The sequence below is a fragment of the Neolamprologus multifasciatus genome, chromosome 15 (genome assembly GCF_963576455.1).
Source record: "Neolamprologus multifasciatus chromosome 15, fNeoMul1.2, whole genome shotgun sequence".
Lineage (NCBI taxonomy): Eukaryota > Metazoa > Chordata > Actinopteri > Cichliformes > Cichlidae > Neolamprologus > Neolamprologus multifasciatus.
This window is the reverse complement of record NC_140453.1, coordinates 23,751,838-23,769,099: the sequence shown is the minus strand read 5'-3', so window position 1 is coordinate 23,769,099 and position 17,262 is coordinate 23,751,838. Positions and strand designations below refer to the sequence as shown.

At 41.6% G+C, this 17,262-nt stretch overlaps 1 protein-coding gene across 4 annotated transcripts in view; it reads right to left on the bottom strand.

Annotated features, from left to right (window-relative positions):
• Positions 1-567: 567 nt before the first annotated feature.
• Positions 568-17,262, bottom strand: part of col12a1b (collagen, type XII, alpha 1b) — a 169,276-nt gene continuing 152,581 nt past the window's right edge. For 2 of the 4 annotated variants that reach the window (XM_085134191.1, XM_085134193.1), the window contains 12 exons: positions 17,033-17,086; positions 16,624-16,719; positions 15,725-15,778; positions 10,476-10,529; positions 10,320-10,373; positions 10,053-10,124; positions 9,932-9,967; positions 8,648-8,714; positions 8,351-8,536; positions 7,436-7,504; positions 3,688-3,858; positions 568-1,478 (listed from right to left, as the gene is read on the bottom strand). In XM_085134191.1, coding sequence (XP_084990317.1) covers positions 1,354-1,478; positions 3,688-3,858; positions 7,436-7,504; positions 8,351-8,536; positions 8,648-8,714; positions 9,932-9,967; positions 10,053-10,124; positions 10,320-10,373; positions 10,476-10,529; positions 15,725-15,778; positions 16,624-16,719; positions 17,033-17,086 — 1,038 coding nt within the window. In that variant the 3' untranslated portion in view covers positions 568-1,353. Of the gene's footprint in view, positions 2,931-3,687; positions 3,859-7,435; positions 7,505-8,350; positions 8,537-8,647; positions 8,715-9,931; positions 9,968-10,052; positions 10,125-10,319; positions 10,374-10,475; positions 10,530-15,724; positions 15,779-16,623; positions 16,720-17,032; positions 17,087-17,262 lie in introns of all 4 variants that reach the window. The other 2 variants (XM_085134192.1, XM_085134194.1) reach the window with 2 other exon arrangements.

The following is a 17,262-nucleotide window of genomic DNA, read 5'->3' as shown; positions in this document are numbered from 1 at the left end:
CAAATGCTCAAGTGAACCTATTAAACCCACTTGCTTTCCGAAACGTGCAAATTGATCCAAGTAATTGTATTAGCCCAAGTATCAGTGCAGAAACTCCTTTTTTGTCCCTCTTACCTTATGTCTACTTCTGCTTAGTCAAAGAGGCTTTTCCTTAAGTTGGCCCAGGTACCACTAATTATTGTGTCCCATTTGGCATAGGCACTGCTGCTTTATGCCACCACTGTGTATCAAAAGTGCGCCAAGGTCACTTAAGTGAATCAAAGCCCTTATCTACTTAGCCCAAGTAATCCTAACCCTTCTATCACATTGTACACTTTTGGTTGTTCAAAATCAACCAAGGACTAAGGACTATCAGTCCAAGGACTAACTCTAACTCTTCTTAGTGGGTTAGAGCATAAACAACTTAGGATAGTAGTTGGTGGCCAAGGTATCCTTCAAGTCAGTGTACAATAGGAAACCCAGTCCTGCTTGTTAAGAACTCAACTCAAGTCTGCTTTGGTGTGATCTGAAGTACACTTGCTTTATTTTGGCTTCTGTCCTTTAACATGAAATGAACACACCAAAGTGGATTTTCAGTAGTTTTATTGAAAAATGCCTCTTCTGTTTTCAGAAATAAATAAGAAAATAAGGCTGTGGAATTCACAATCTGCAGTTAAAACATGAAGCAACAAGACCATTTCCATAGCCTTGCACGCAGGTTTTGACCACATTTGATACGATGAGAATGACGATGACAAATATTCTGATTAAAACAAGATGAAATGTAGTGAACATGTACTAAATATACACCACAGACATGCAATTCCACCTTTGGTAAAAATTAGCTGTGACAGAATAAAAGAAAACTGATAAATATAAAGATACAAAATGAAAGCGGTGTTTAACTGAACTTCCTAAAAGATGAACTGAATGAGGAAGGTTATACTGAACATACTGGATGAAGTGTGAAAGCAAAACAATAAACATTTCATATGTGATGTCCTGACACTGAACATTTTCCTTCCTGCTGTACTATTGCTAGCCTTGTTACCATGAGTGCACTGTTGAACACTGCTAGTCAATACAAACTCAATGCAAATATGTTACAAGCAAAAAGACAAATGGAAAAGGAAAGCTCACAGGTTTTTGTAGTTTGTTTTTTGTCTATTTTAAAATTGTGCCAGTCACCCCCGAACATCATCAGTCTAAACCCTTCGCCTGACACAAAAAAGAATATTCACATAGATTTTAAGGCACTGAAATGTATTACCCAATAAATTTGAGGTGTCAAACCCCATTTTTATTTATAATTTCATGAACAAACACAGGTTAAGGTGAAGAAAATTAAACAGATAAAGAAAACGCTACTTGTCTTTAAGATGTTAGCCTGCTGGTTGTCTTTCTTGGTAGTGATCTCTTTTGACGCTGGTTTTGCAACTCGCCGTCCTCCTCGGGGAACTGGACTACTTGGGTGTCAGGTTCAGATGGGTATTGGCCTGCTTGGAGATAGCATTTGGGCCAATTGGCAAAGTAAGTTGGCACATTTTCTCTTGATTTTTCTCAACATGCACAAAAAGAACTGGTTAAAAGTTGTGTTTCTTTCTGATTCCACCTAAACCACTGACACAGCTAGTTAGTAAACAGCAGGGGTGTGGCCAGTATTGGTGGGGGGTCATAGGTGGCTTGTGTTACACAGAGGGGGAAATGGTTGTCACAATACAGCTACACAGCAACAAACTGGTTTGAGTTGTTTTTCTTATCATCGTAGTGTAATTTATTCATTCTTTAGAGGGGAGGTCTCAATAGTGAAGGTTTGCCATTATTTATCTTGGTAAACCAATAAATTTGCAGGCGAAATGAACGTTACTTCAAAAATACTGCACTACAAAAACGGCTTTATGAGACAGTTTTTATCACTTAAACATGGCCCAGGTCACCCAAGGCACCCTTTGGGCACGCCCCTGCTATACATTTCAGTGCATTCATATTCTCCTTTTGTGTTGTTAGAATTGCAGGTGTTAGTCTGCTAACCACAAGCATTACCAGCAATCAATTCCATCACATACATTCACAAAATGCAACAAAACATGAGATCATCAACCACCCGACTAGAAAGAATTTGTGAAAGCTTTGTTAGTATTTTAAACTAGATGTAGTTTGGGTGGGGTTTCTTTGTTGTTGTTGTTTTTTTTTTTTGTTTTTTTTTGGGGGGGGGACATGAAGTGGTGAATCTAAGCCTGAAGGGTCACACGTGTAGGACAGACCAGCATGACCCCAAGCAGTTTAAAATGGCTACAAGCACATGGGTGGGAAGACTAAAAATAACAAAGAAAACCAACCAAAAAGACAATAAAAATAACACAATGTGTTCTGTCGGCGTTTGAGCAAGCAGCAGGTTTGTTTTGCAAGGCACAAGCTTTAAAACTACAGATGTTAAGACTAAATTTAGTGGACTTGATTCAAATAACATTTACAAGGCACAAATTAGTTTATTTACATGTCACATGGAGAGAAAATGATGTTAACAGAGTTGCTGCTGCTGCTGCTGTGGGTGGTGATGCTGAGGTGGCTGCACTGGTTTCTCTGGTACAAGTCCACCTTTGTTAGTATTTGTTTTGGCTTGTCGGTGGTGTTGTTTGCTGCATGCTCCTCCACTGAACAAGGCTTCTTTGTTGATCTTTGGCTTCAAGATGCAAACAGGCCACTAAAGAGGTCGGTGCCATCACCACTGCTGCTGGTGTTTTGCTCTACTGTCTGTGAGTCGTTAGTACTCGTTCCCTCTTTGTTGTTGTAATGTTTTCAGCACAGTTTGTTAATTGTTTCCTTTGGTGGTTATCCCTTTAAACAGCTTTAGAGCATATGAGTGATTCAGTTACAGGACTTTTTGTTTTGTGTTTTCAGATGGTCAGTGAAAGCAGCACAGGCGGTATAAAAAGTCTACTATGGTGAACCTGAAACGGGCCAAAGAGGATGGAAGGTGTCAGTCAGGTCAGAGCAGAAGACAGCAAATCAATAACCTCTATGTGCTTATTAGTTGACTACAAGTTTCACACATGCACTAATCCCCCCACAACAGAGTGCTCAGACATTTTGGGAAGTGCATTTTCTCCCTTTTTATAAACCAGAGTCAGGGAGTATTGGCCCAGCTTAGAATAAAGACTGGAAGCAGATTTAAGCTGTTGAGGTGGTTTGAAGTAATTGCTTCACATCAAGCTCAGTCTTCTGTTTCCAGACTACTAGATGTCCTTTTCCACAGCGATACTTTCCAGCTCATCTTGAGGACTCCCGAGGAATTCCCAGGCCAGGTGAGAGATAGAATCTCTCCAACGGGCTCTGGTCTACTCCAGGGTTTCTGCCCAGTTGAATGTGCCCGGGAGGCATCTTTAGCATCTTTAACTGGCTCCTTGCTTTTATAAATTACTTTCTATCTTATACCTTTTTTGCTGTTTTAATCTACAGAGATTTCTGAGTTATCACAAAGCATGCATTGGCTTTGCAGGTATCATTTTATACCATGCCCTGTCAGAATCCATCAGCCTAACCCTTAAGTTTCTGTTTTCAGTGTTATTCTAAAGTCATCACATCCCGGACTCATGAACAGGAAAGTGCATCTCCCAAAATGTTGGTGTGTTCTTTTACTGTTGCATTTAATCCCAGATTGCCAAACAGAACTAATGTCTCTGATCACAAACAGGATGCTTTACATACCTATGTATCCCTGTCCATTGTAAGGAATACCGACACACTGAGAGGAATCGCAGTATCCAGGAGGTCCAGGAGGCCCACGGACTCCGGCGTATCCTGGACGTCCAGGTGGTCCGCGAGATCCAGCAGAGCCTGAAGGGCCTGGGGGTCCAGTCCTGCTCTCTCCTGATGGACCTGATGTGTTTAATTAAAAAAAAAAAAAAAGTTATCATGATCAGTAGCATTTCAAAGAGGGAGGAAATGGACAACACACCCATGTGTGTTCAACTGTCAGTGTTACCAGACTGCAATCACAGCAGGCTGAAGATAGTTTATGGAATCATATTTATATCATCCTATGTGCGAGAGCAAAAAAACATAATACCAGCAAATAATTCAGTTGCATTTGCGGAATTAAATTCCTCGTGCGTAAATTCAGCTACGCGCAGCCGTGCACACGACTGTGTTAGCTTTACACACGCTGCTACAGTTTCACGCTGTCACTGGTAGCACTCTGCACTCTGAGAAATCCTGCTCATTTGACGGTCTGGAGGAGGATCCCAAATACGGACAGGGTCCTAATGTGATTGGACACTTCAGGTTGCTGCATTAAACTCAGTTACACTGTGGCAGTGACAGAAACGCTAAAAATAAAGTTTTCTGAATTAATTATTAACAGTTATTTAGGCAAGTTCTGAAGCCTCTGCACAGAGCAGACGCTCTTGAATGCACGAAGGCTTCTTTGTGCATGTAAAATGAAATTTGCTTTGCCTTGCTATGATATAAATATAATTTCACAATAGCCAATCGCCACATGACTTTTGACATGAGGTGGAATAGAGTTATCTAACTCAGCTTCACACACTCCCATCCTGCATGGATAATAGGTTACAGTTACAGCTCTGTGACAGTCCTGATTAGGCCACAAGCCAGAATCATAACCAAGGATAACGGTCTCTAAATAAGAACTGTTGCTGGATGCCAATAATTAACATGGTACAGACCAAGAACAGCCCTACATATAAGATAACTGGGGTCATAGCCAGGTCGGGGATAGATGATGGTTGGAGTGATTGGCTTTTCAATCAAGGTGATTTTTAGCTTATTCCATTAATACATGGAATGAATTTTATCCTGACATTCAGATTATTTGCACTCTTCCTCGCTGTAGTTCCATGACATGGCTTTAGACAAAAATGTGCATGTAGTCACAAATTCGTGCTTGAACTGCTTCCCTTTTAGAAATAAATGTCCATCATCTCAAGACGATACAAAAACAGGAGCAGGTCTATCATCTTTCCCCCCCCTCTGGGTCTGTTTATTACTAAAAAAAAACTGCATTAAGGGAATTCACTTCAACTTCATCTGCAGCCCCCACCCCAGTGGTGCAGATATTGGAGATCACACAGGAGGATAATGGAATATCTGCAAATAGTTACCAAACCCTACATTCAAACTACATGGATAAATCACATCAACATAATGCAGCACCAGTGTTGGGGAGTAACGGAATACATGTACCGCCGTTACGTATTTAAAATACAAAATATGAGTAACTGTATTCCGTTACAGTTACCGTTTAAAAAGGTGGTATTTAGAATACAGTTACTTTGTTGAAATAAATGGATTACACGGCGGTACTTCCCTGTTTCATATTGTGGCGGGTCAGGACTGTTTGGGTTTTGTTTGACAGCTACGTTCTGTTGTTCCAGGCGGCAGCGTTACGGTTGCCATGGTTACAGGGTGACGCTCTCTCTCTGCGTGTTTCCTGGGTGAGAGAGGCCTTTTTGTTGTTGTTGTGCTAAGCTAATAGGCAGAATGCTACCGGTATAGCTCTAAAGAATGTAGCATCATAGGCAGTGTAGTCCGTGCTGCAGGGAGAATGGACTGCCATACCCGTTATGTGTCTGTGAGCGAGGGAGGGAGAAAAAGGAAAAGTACAGTTGTCATCGAGCAAAAACGGGAGCTGGAAGCATGTAAATATAATAATAACCACTACAGCCAAGAAGAGTGCCAGACGAGCCCAGTTGTAAGTAAGCTATTAAGACTCGACTGTACACCGTGTTCGTGTTTTCCTATGAAACAATAAGTTCCGTTGGAGCAGCCTTTCAACGCCTCTCTCTGTCTGTCGCAAGCAAAGTTGACCCAGACAACAAAGTAAAGCTATTTTTCGGCTACGAGCCCGACACAGAACCCACCATATTAGCCAGAGGTCCCTTTACTACGGTTCGGAGCCGCGGACCTTAAGTAACAGTAATAATTATCACAGCAATAGTACATTCACATAGTTGTAAACAGCATGATAATATATTAAGTAATCCAAAGTATTCAGAATACGTTACTCTCATTGAGTAACGTAACGGAATACGTTATAGAATACATTTTGGGGCATGTAATCTGTAATCTGTAATGGAATACATTTTAAAAGTAACCTTCCCAACACTGTGCAGCACGGACAAAGGTGGTAGCAACATGTCTTTTATTTTTATAAACTTTGCCTCAAACGAAAGGCGGGACTTCTCCAGTAAAAGCAACGTTTATAAAAATAAAAAGATGAAACTGTTCAAATGGTGCAGATCATCATGCTTTTCATTTTCTCAGATGTGAACGCTTTCATGAAGTGCATTTTGCTTTGAGCCAGCGTGTTTCTAAGAATCAGAATTTTTAAAAGCCTTCCATGTGCTTTTATACCATTAGAACTAATAAAAACTACAGTTACACTCTTGTATTTGATGTAAACAGAGATGAGAACATTTTATGATATTGTTGTTAGACTACTGCAACTCAACGCAGCTGGAAACAAAATGAATTGAAAAGGTGTCGAGCTGCTGCTGACTGTCCCGGGCACGGAATGAAATGATGTAAACTATAATAGGGAAAAAGAAGTAGGATGTCCCCTCCCCTCTGAATTTTGTCTAGACTTGGACAGAAAAAGATTGGAAAGTTTCCTGCCCGACTGTCTCCTCGCCGTCCTCGGCATGTCCTCCAGGCTGACTCACTGCTCTCCTCTCCCTCCTCAACTCTAACTGCTTCTGTCTGACAGCTGGGACCATCACAAAGTGGCAGGGCTGCAGTCGCGGAGGATGGAGTGCGATTACATAAGCAGTTGCTAGTGAAACTGCTTTTTCAGGACCAAAGTTTGTGTTTATCTTTAACAATGCTGCACCACCACCTGGCTAAATCACTACTTTAAGGGTAACTAAGCACAGTTTTAAGGAGCAAGAAGACATGGTTAACTGAGACAAATTCAAACCTCTCAGTGAAATATACTCATAGGAGACGGGACGGGGGGTGTCTTGCTGTCAAATATGTGTCAACATGTCATAACACTGGTGCCAGAGACTAACAGGAATGGCAGCAAACAAAGCTTTCAGCATTTGAATCAGCCGACATCTTTGAGTGGGTGGGGGTGGAGTGTGAATAAGGTGAGACACTCAATAAGATGAGTGACAAAGGCAGGTAAAAATCAAGGTTTACATCATCAAGGTAGATCGTTATATGCAAAGGCACCATTTCCATCATCTTGGCTCAAACATTGAGTGTGTTTGGGTTGTTTTAGTGGCAAATGTGATGAGACAAGAGTTCTGTTTTGCTGAAACATAAATTATTTATCTTTTTTAAGCCTTACAAATCTGTAGGGGCAGTTCAGATGATGGTTTCATCAACGATGATAAATTGTGGACTTAGGAATCAGCTTTGCCTGTTAACTTTAGCTGTCAGCGATCTCACCAACATTTTAAGTATTTTTGGTGTCTTGCTAAAGAGTGTGTACCTGGAGGTCCCCTCGGTCCTTTCGCTCCAACTACTGAAGTTCCTCGATCGCCTTTCTCTCCTGGGGGACCTGAAGGGGGGGAAAGTCAAGTATCATTAGGCTGGGAGCTCAGAGGTCTCAATCCTGTAGTTGCAGAATAAAATAAGACATTTTTTCTGCCTCCCCTTACATAAGAGCTCCTACTTAAAAGGTCCTCCCTGTGGTAGAACTTGGCTTTAGAACTTTTTTTTTTGCCTCTTCTGAAATATGTTTCCTGAATTTTTGTTACATAAAGTGAGACAGGAAAGTCAGACTTCAGAAGCGGGTCCTTAATGAGCAGAAGGTGAGGGTACAATGCAAATACATTTAATTTCTGATTCTGCCCGGCAACATCTTCAGTAGTTATTCTGTTTTCTTTAATAAGACTGAACACAGGGATGAATGCACTAGCAGCCATGTTCATGATCATTTAGATCAGAGTTTTCTAAGTTTTGTTGAGTGCCAGTGCCAGTAGTCTATCTGGATAAATAAAACATGCAGTGTGCAGTGGCCATTCTCCTTAGATTACAATTTGCTGTTTGTGGATCAAAAAATCTCGTCAAATGAGAATTAAAAAATAAGAAAAGATGTAAAAAAGTGTCTCTGGGTCATTAGAAGTACTTTTTTCACTGCAGTATTTTTACATTTTGGCATCGGCAGCTTTATTTGATTTGATCTGGACTGAAATTCAGATTAACGATGATGCCAGGCCTTTCTAGCATTCTGTGATGGTTTGGTGCGTCTTAGGTAAACGTTCTGCAGAGTAAATAATCACTTTGCTGCCTTCTGTGTTCCCATTTTAGAAATCATTTGACTTCATGTTTATTTTTCTAACTCCATTTGTTCATGATGTCAGCCTCTCCTGCCGTGCAGCAACTTCTCAGGGGTGGCTCGTACCTCTCTCTCCCTGCTGGCCGGGCAATCCGGAACTTCCGGGGAATCCGTTCCTTCCTGTGGCGCCCGGCTCTCCACGGGGTCCTTGATTGCCAGGAGGTCCAGGAGGGCCCGGAGGGCCTGGGTTATTGTTGCGGTACATGTTGCTGGGGATTTGATTCAATAACGAGTTGACCCGAGTCATTTGTTCTGCAACAGCAGGGTGAAGAGAAAGCAAGAACATTACAAACCACATCGTGAAAGCCAAGAGGCAGAGATTTCTAAATCCATGTCAGGAGGGGGAAAATGTGTTCTACGTACCTTGGACTAACTGTCCGCAAACCTGTCTGGCAATGGATCGCATCATGTTCTGAGGAGCAAAGTCGCCCTGGGTGCAGACAGGCAGGATTTAAAATTGGAAAACAGTAAAGAATGGAATAGAATAGTTCTTTATTGTCATTGTGCACAGACTTTATATGAGTCAGAAAAATGTTTCTCTGAAACTTTTCAATGAAACGTGGCTCAATCTGGATTTTTGTGACCACCTGCTGCTTTTGCACTAAGGAGCATTTGCAACGGCTGTAATGACCCCCACCTTTATCTCAAAGGTTGAGGCTATAGAGACCAAACAGCAGTCTAGCAGGGGAAGAGCTGTCCAAAGTCCAAAGTCCTGGTCAAAAGGTTTGCAGAGTTGGTAGCTTTAACAGAAGCTAGCTACTCGTTTTTCTCCAGGTGATTCAGTGATTTCGTCCCACATGAAGCTTTGGATTGTCCATGCTAAGTTCTACTTTAACATCCTAGGAGAACCTATTGCACAAACAAACTCAACAGTGGTGCGATGCAAATGGGTGCTCCATTATGGAGAATATGGGGTGCACTAATATGAATATCTCCATTTGTTCCCTGCTACTTCGCTCTTCAAAAAAATTGAAATTCAAGTTGAAGGTTGGCAAACTGAAGCGGATCCAACATGCACTACAGATGGTGCTTGACGTCCTGACAGAACAGGAATTCCAGGAAGTGTTCCCAGTGTTGGAAGCACGGCAGCTCTGGACAAGATGACTACTTCGAGGATGGCGTCCAATTTCTGTGTGTATATTTTTGGTTTCTGTTGAATGTTCTCCCTTAGATGCCTCAGAGCATTTCAACACCTCAGCACTGATGCAATCCAATGAATGTCCAAAAAGAAAAATTCCTCGTCTCTCTCTGAACCTGAAGTTAAAATTGTCTATGTTGAAATCGGGCTTCAGACTAAAATTTAGAATGGCAGCCGCACTGGATGTCAGATGAACATGCACATGAAGACAATCCAGAAGCAGACACATTTAAAATGGTGCAGTTTCTTTCATGGACTTTTTGGTCACACGTTGTACATCAGGAAAATACTCCAAACAACTCGTAATGCTAGGTGATAAGTTCCCAGCATTTCCTACTGTTTGCTCCATTTGTCATTTCTCAAGTCACTTATATGTAAATGTATTATTAGAAATTTCCTGACACGTGAAACTGCACAGGGAATCTAGCCTCTTGTTTTCATCAGCTTGTTGTAGGATATTTTTAATATCATCACTTGTGGACAAAAACATTTGATGTAGGTTTACTCACTCTCTCTCCTTTGTCTCCCTTTGGACCATTGGGACCCTAGAACCAGAGAAACAAAACTGTTAAGAACTCTTCAGGCCCAACGTGCTGCTCAATGAACACACAACCCTGCCAGCAAACTTACAGGAGGACCAGAGTCTCCAGGATTTCCTGGTTTTCCTGTGGTACCTGGTACTCCAGGAGATCCTGGAGGTCCCTGCAAGGAAAAAGAGAAGGGTAAGAAAAATATCGATGAGTGATGAGTGGGAAAGAGGGCAAAGATGACTCTTGGGAAATATGCCTGCGAAGACTCGGTAGTACAAAGCTCTTTGGAAAGGCAATTAAATGCCTCAATTGTTCGCGTGGTTTGCAGCTCTGAGGTGTGCATGTGTCAAACCATTAGATGTCTTACCATGGGCCCTGGGGCTCCTCTAGGTCCAGCTGGGCCTTCCTTTCCTTGAGGGCCCTGGAAATATAAGATCAGGACTGACACCCTAAAGCCATACAGTTCATGTTTAAAGAATTCAGACCGCATGGATGCCATTAAAAGCAGCCTGGCTATACTCACCCTCACTCCAGCGGGTCCCAATGGGCCAACAGGACCAGGAGGACCACGAGAACCCTGCAAACATGAGAAGACCCCTCAGAAAAAAGTATTTTATGCTCATCATCTGTAACAGAAAGTCCACCTTTCCTCTGATTGACCAACTCGAGCTGGTTTGTTTCAGCGTCGTGCCGGACAGTAAACGTCTTTTTCTTCCCCCCCGTGCTCATTTGCTCAGAAACCCTGCTCACTATTTTTATTGTCTCTGGTCTTTGATGCCTTGGCATAAGATTTACAAGGAACATAATATATTCCAGAACCGTTTTATTGGCCATTATAAACCAGGACTGCATGGTCTGCAACTCATTAAATGCATGTTGCTATAGCATCTGCTCCAACATGGTCACCTGCAGCCTCGTCGCTCCAATACGGTCCACGTGGAGTTTGTTTTACTGGCATAAAAAGCTGATTAATCAGTCTTACTCATGAGTCTGAAGCTCTGCATGAAGACTGCGGGTGAATGGTTGAAGGTTTAATTCCCAATTGTGCATGCTGTTCCAGTGCAACAACACTTTGAGCAGGGCAGTAAATTGTTCCAGTCCTTTAACTAGTTGAGCTGACTGGAAGAAATAAATTACTGAATAAAGGATTTGAAGTAGGTAGCACTAATTACTCTTGTTTTTCCATCTAATTCATTGTCTTTTGGGAAATTCTACTTACAAACACTGAATTAGTTGAAATAAAATAAGTAAGCAAAGGCTTTTAACTAAAGTCGTCATCACCCAGGTGGCGTTCAGTACCGATAAATAACTGGGAAAAAAAAAACACTCTTTGAAACAGCGTGTTGAACTCACTGACACATTACCCAAGTACTACACCAGTGGCAGTTATATAATCTGCCTGTTTCATTCACTGCTGACTAACAACTCTGACACACACACAGAAAACATACCATACGTGTTGCACACTTTTTTAAGGAAATATGGATGTTAAATGTGAACATGGTGGCAAAACGTTGCCTACTGTTTCCAAGTTTTTGAAGGTGACCCAGAGTTTATTAAAACTCTCAGATGAGTTTTCAGTGACAAGCCTAACAAATGTTTACCAGAAATGATCTAAAAAAATGACACTTTAATCTGTTATTTCAAGGCCTTCCAAGTTCAACCTTGGACATGAAGCTCTGATTTCCAACCAAGAGTAGCAACTGTGAATTTTTGACATGATTTCATTCCCAACACTTGCTCAAGACCTATTGGCACTGCATTTAAATGTTCCAGGTACCATTCAGCCTCATCTATCAAAATTTACAGTTAGGCCCATTCGCAACACTTAATCATAACCTTTTTGTGAGTAAAAAATAAAGCAGTGTCCAGCTGTTTCATAACCCTGTAAATTCATCCCCTTCCTTTCTACACAAGTTGGTTGCACGTTCACACAAGACCAACTGCTCCTGGTGCTCAACATTACATCAAAGCACCAACAATAAGGAACATCTTATCTCAGAATAGTAACGGCTTTGATAAAACGGTAGATTTAGGTGTTTTGGCAAAGCGGTCATTTTTTTAAAACTTGGATTGGATCGATTCTTCACCATTCTACCCAGGTTTGGATTCAGTTCTTATTAAACACAAGAGAAGACCTGCGCAGGTACACGTAGTCCCTGTGATCACAAAGCTCAAACATCAGTTTAATACTCGTTTCATTTTTAGTCTTGGATCTGTATGATGTCAAAGAATGTGGTAATCTCACAGAAGCACCAACCGACCTTTTGTTTATGAGGGGTAATAATAATAATAAACTTTATTTATAAAGCACACTTAAAAACCAAGGGTATGCCAAGGTGCTTAACAAGTAAGATAGAGAATAGGAGGAGGATAATAGAAATAGGACCAAAGCAAGTGCTAAGTATGCCAGCAGGTAGCTGTCACTGATACATAGGAAAGCAACAGGTACAGAGCAAACAAGAATTTAAATGAGCATAAAAGTGCATAATATAAAATCATAAAAGAAATATTAACTAGAGGGAAAGGCAAGATTGAATAAGTGGGTTTTTAGTCGTGATTTGAACAGTGCAATGGAATCAGATGCGCGGAGGTCGAGAGGAAGGGTATTCCACAGTACCGGGGCAGCCAGAGCAAACGCACGGTCACCCCGGGTCTTCAGCCGAGATCTGGGTTGGGTCAGAAGTAGTTGAGTGGCAGATCTGAGTGTTCTAGCAGGAGTATGTGGTTTGAGAAGTTCACTAAGATAACTTGGCACTAATTTATTAATAGTTTTGAATGTAAGGAGTAATATTTTAAATTGAATACGGTACTTTATGGGCAGCCAATGCAAGCTAGCTAGAACAGGAGTAATATGGCAAAATTTCCTGGTACCAGTCAAGAGCCGGGCTGCTGCATTTTGGACTGTTTGCAGTCTAAGAAGAAGAGAAGAGGGAAGACCGTAGTATAAAGAGTTACAATAATCCAACCTGGAGGTCACAAAAGCATGAATAAGCTTCTCCAGGTCCTCATGTGGAACATAATGCCTAGCCTTAGAGATAAGGCGCAGTTGGTGGAAGCTAGATCTCACTACAGCAGACACTTGCTTATCGAGTTTGAGCGAGCTATCCAGCAGTACACCCAAGTTACTGACATAGTCACAGGAAGAGCTAGCAAAGGAACCCAGGGCAGCACAGAGTTGGGCACAAGGGATTTTACTGTTGAACACCACAATCTCAGTCTTCTTATCATTCAAAACAAGAGAATTACTCAGGAACCATTCTTTGACCTCCCACATGCATTCTTGAAAGTAGTGCAGGAAGGTCGTCAGTAAGTTCATAATAGATCTGTATGTCGTCGGCATAACAGTGGAAGGCGATATTCTATTTTTCAAAGATTGCGCCTAGAGGGAGCAAATACAACGAGAAAAGAATAGGGCCTAAAACTGATCCTTGAGGCACACCACAACAGACCGGAGCGGAGGAAGAGGAGAAGGTGATATCTCGCTGATAAGGATCTATCAGCGAGATATGATTTAAACCAGTCGAGGGCAGTGCCTCTAATACCCACAGTGTGCTCAAGTCTTAGTAATAAAATGTTATGGTCCACCATATCAAAGGCCAAAGAGAGGTCCAGTAAAACTAGGACCATAGAGCGTCCAGTATCAGTGATTACAAGAATATCATTAAGAACTCTAACCAATGCTGTTTCAGTGCTATGCAATGGCTTAAAGGCAGATTGAAATTTCTCAGCAATATTGTTCGTGTCCAAGTACGCCTGGAGCTGGGAGAGAACTAGTCTCTCCAGGATCTTGGACAAGAATGAAAGCTTAGAGATCGGTCTGTAGTTTGAAAGGTCATAACAGTCAGAGTTTCTTTTTTTAAGAATCGGGTGGACTACAGCATGCTTAAAGGCCGAAGGAACACAGCCTGAGAGTGAGTGAGAAAGTTGACCAGTTTCATACCACTCAGGAATGGGGAGAGGATATAAAACAGGGGGAAGGGAGGACTTAAGAGATGAGACCTTCTCTAAAAAGTGAATTTGAAATCGCTCACAAAGAGCCTGAGAATAAATTAAAGGCATGTCCGGGGAAGGGTTAACCACAGAGTTAAAAATTTTAAATAAGGTACGGGGGTTATGGTCATTGACCAGGATGATTTTGGTAGCCAATCAGATGGCCGTAATGGAGAGGCGTTGATGATTGGTTTCAGACAGAGGATGATCCGAGTAGCTGCATTGAGGCCCAATATAAGCTAAATATGGATTATTCTGAACTGTGAATCATGTAAAGCTACTCTGGTAGGTCCAAGGATAAAAATAATGACTATAAGGGGGGAAAAAAACATAATACGTCCACTTTATTTGATTTACAACACTGTTTTGACAAAGCAACTAACAATTTTCCACCAGGTTTGTGCAGCCAAATCTCAATAGACCAAAAATAAATAAATCTGATGGTAATAATTTCCACATTGACAATTTGATGAGATTATCTTACTCCAATTTCAAGACAAGTAGAGAAAAACGTTTTTGTTTTGTTTTTTCTGTGTGTGCGTCTTTACTTATTCCAGTAGATAAGAAAACATAACGGATTACAGGGAAATTCAGATCGGCTGACGCAAGGAGGGGACTATGCTACAAACTATTCACTATATGCCTATCATTTAGGGTAACTTTTTATCTAACTGTTCAGTGGGGGAAGAATATGTTTGTGATTAAATCAGAAGGCAAGCATGGACGGATGGAGAGCCAAACATCCATTCCAAGCTGCTGATTTCCTTGTTTTCTTTCAATCAGACTATAAACAAACTTTTGGTTTCCCCGAATTTCTACAGAGGAAGAGAGCATAAAGTTACCATGAAATAAACCACAATTATTTTTTAAATGATTGCTCCACTTTGTCTGAGCCTTTATTTTTCCTGATATCTATTGGAAATAATTTGTCAACCATTGATTATCGTACAACTTTTTGCACGTTTTAGCTGTTAGCAGAACCTGTACTCAATTGGTTGATCACGCCTTTTCTGCAGCTCTGCTTCAAAAATGTTTTTGTGCAGTTTGACATTGAACCTTTAAGGTTGGAAGCTGCACTCTGTTTAAATTCTTCTGAAGTCCTTTAAAGGTCGAGCTTGAAGCTATAAACAAACACCATTCCACATTTAAGCCAGGAACACCTGAGCAGGTCAACCAAACTGAGGCCGAAGATGGCCTGGAGAAAACCGATTAGAGGTTTTAGGCATTTCAGGGGCCTACTTGCTTATGGCTTCATCTTAACACAAGCACACCTTTGACCTCTGGTCAGTATCATGTTTCTTTACCTTCTGTCTGTTTGGCCTGGATTCCTCTTTTCAATTCAGCCTACACGAGAGATGCTTCCTTCCAGGAAGAAATGAAAGCACCATCTGATATTTGTAACTTAATATTTCACACAGACTGCTTTCGCTTTCATGCCAACGAAGTTAAGGTGTCACGTCTGTCTTCAGGCAGCTCATGCGTTCCCAGATAAAACAGTTTTCAGTGAGAGGAGGATGTAAAGGCTGACCGCGGGTCGACACTTATCCAGCACTGTTAATCAAGGCAACTTGTTCTTGGCTCGAATGTGCGCAGAAACTTAATTTAAAAGTAATATTCAGAAACCTGCAGTGGAGGCACGGTCTGCGTCTTCTCTCTCTGAATTCTCCCCAGCTGGAAAAGCATCTGCGTGCAGCCAACGTGGCCGCGTGCCAGACCAGTAGTCGAAATGTGAATTATCCCCAGTTTCTTGCTTTCAAACACAAACTGAGCTGCACTTACTTTCTGCCCAGGTAAGCCTGAATCACCGGGGTCTCCCTTTGGTCCAGGACGGCCCTGAAAACAGAAAGCAACATCATTAATGAATGAAGACGGTGACTCGGAGGGACAGAACAATTAGAGATGGAGCTGTGACTGATGTAGATGATAGAAATATTAACCAGATTAAGACTTGCTAAATAAATCAAAACTCTTGTGCTTTCCACAAATTCCACCCTGTACAGATGTTGCAAGGAGAAAACCATGCTTAAAGACCAAAACCATTTTCATTGGCTATAAACTTACTAGTATTTTAAAGTTAACATGGGCATCAATAGGGACTGACTCCCCAGAGGACATTAGAGGAACTGCATTTTTTGGCACATCTGGAAACTCAGAAGTGAAATATAAATATTTAAACTACATTATGATTTATAGTTGCACAAGAGTTTTGAAGCTTGAAGGTAATGTAAAAAAAAAAAAAAAAAAGCATTAGCTGTATCTCCCAGCATCTGAAATCAAACCTACAGCCTCAATCGAGTGGATGTTTTAATCCATAAAACCTGTTTAATCCACTGTAACCTTTAACAATATCGTCAGATTAATGGAGTACTAAGCAGCAGAAACTGTCCTGTACTTTCCACAAACCTCTATTTCGTGGGACCTTTCTGGAAAGTGATCTCAGTTTAATCTGGGTACATCTAATCTCTGAGACGGAAATCCAAGCTGCGATTTATTAACATTCAGCGATACTGACGTTCGGGGGCTTCTTGGTATCGCTTCTTTCCCTCAGACATGAAAGAATGCGAGTGCTTGCCACAGATACTCCCCAGCTTGTAAATTCTCTTTATAATAAATCACTAAGTAATCCCCCTCACTCTGCTCTGTGTGTGTGTTGATGTCAGGTATGTTTACAGACTTACAGCTTCTCCTGGAATCGACAGCCCGCTCGGTCCTTGAGGGCCGGGCAGACCCATGGGCCCAGGTGGTCCAATTTCTCCCCGCGGGCCCAACGGTCCCTGCAAAATACAGACAAGAGAAATATTTAAACATGGGAGGAATTTATTGTTGATATCTCTTGTCCCAGTTGAAGTGTACTACTGTTGAAATATTTGGAAAAGGCCGGCAGGAGACAAGGAATGCTAATAGAACCGAGCCTTCATATCAAGGACAAGGAGAGCACAAACACTCAATCAGTAAATGGAATCAGATGTGCTTCTCAAAGCTCTTGCACTTGTACCATCTTTTATTTTCTTCAGCCTGCAAGAAAATGTGAAGCAGCAAGTGTTGAAGGGAAATGCGATAGAGAATTTTTTTTCCCCAGGAACTTACAGCAGAACCGGGCTCTCCTCTTTCACCTCGGGGACCTTTGCTGCCAGGGGCACCCTGAAAAGAAAAAGATTTTCTAGTTAACACAACAAGGATAAGAAGGACGCAAGAGATGCATGAAAGGGAAATTAGTCTGAACATGCCACAAGGGAGCCTGTCTGGAAGAAAACCCTGAGGACAAATGTGAAGCAGAGTAAGGCCTTACATGAATGCAGTCACAACCCACAGACACT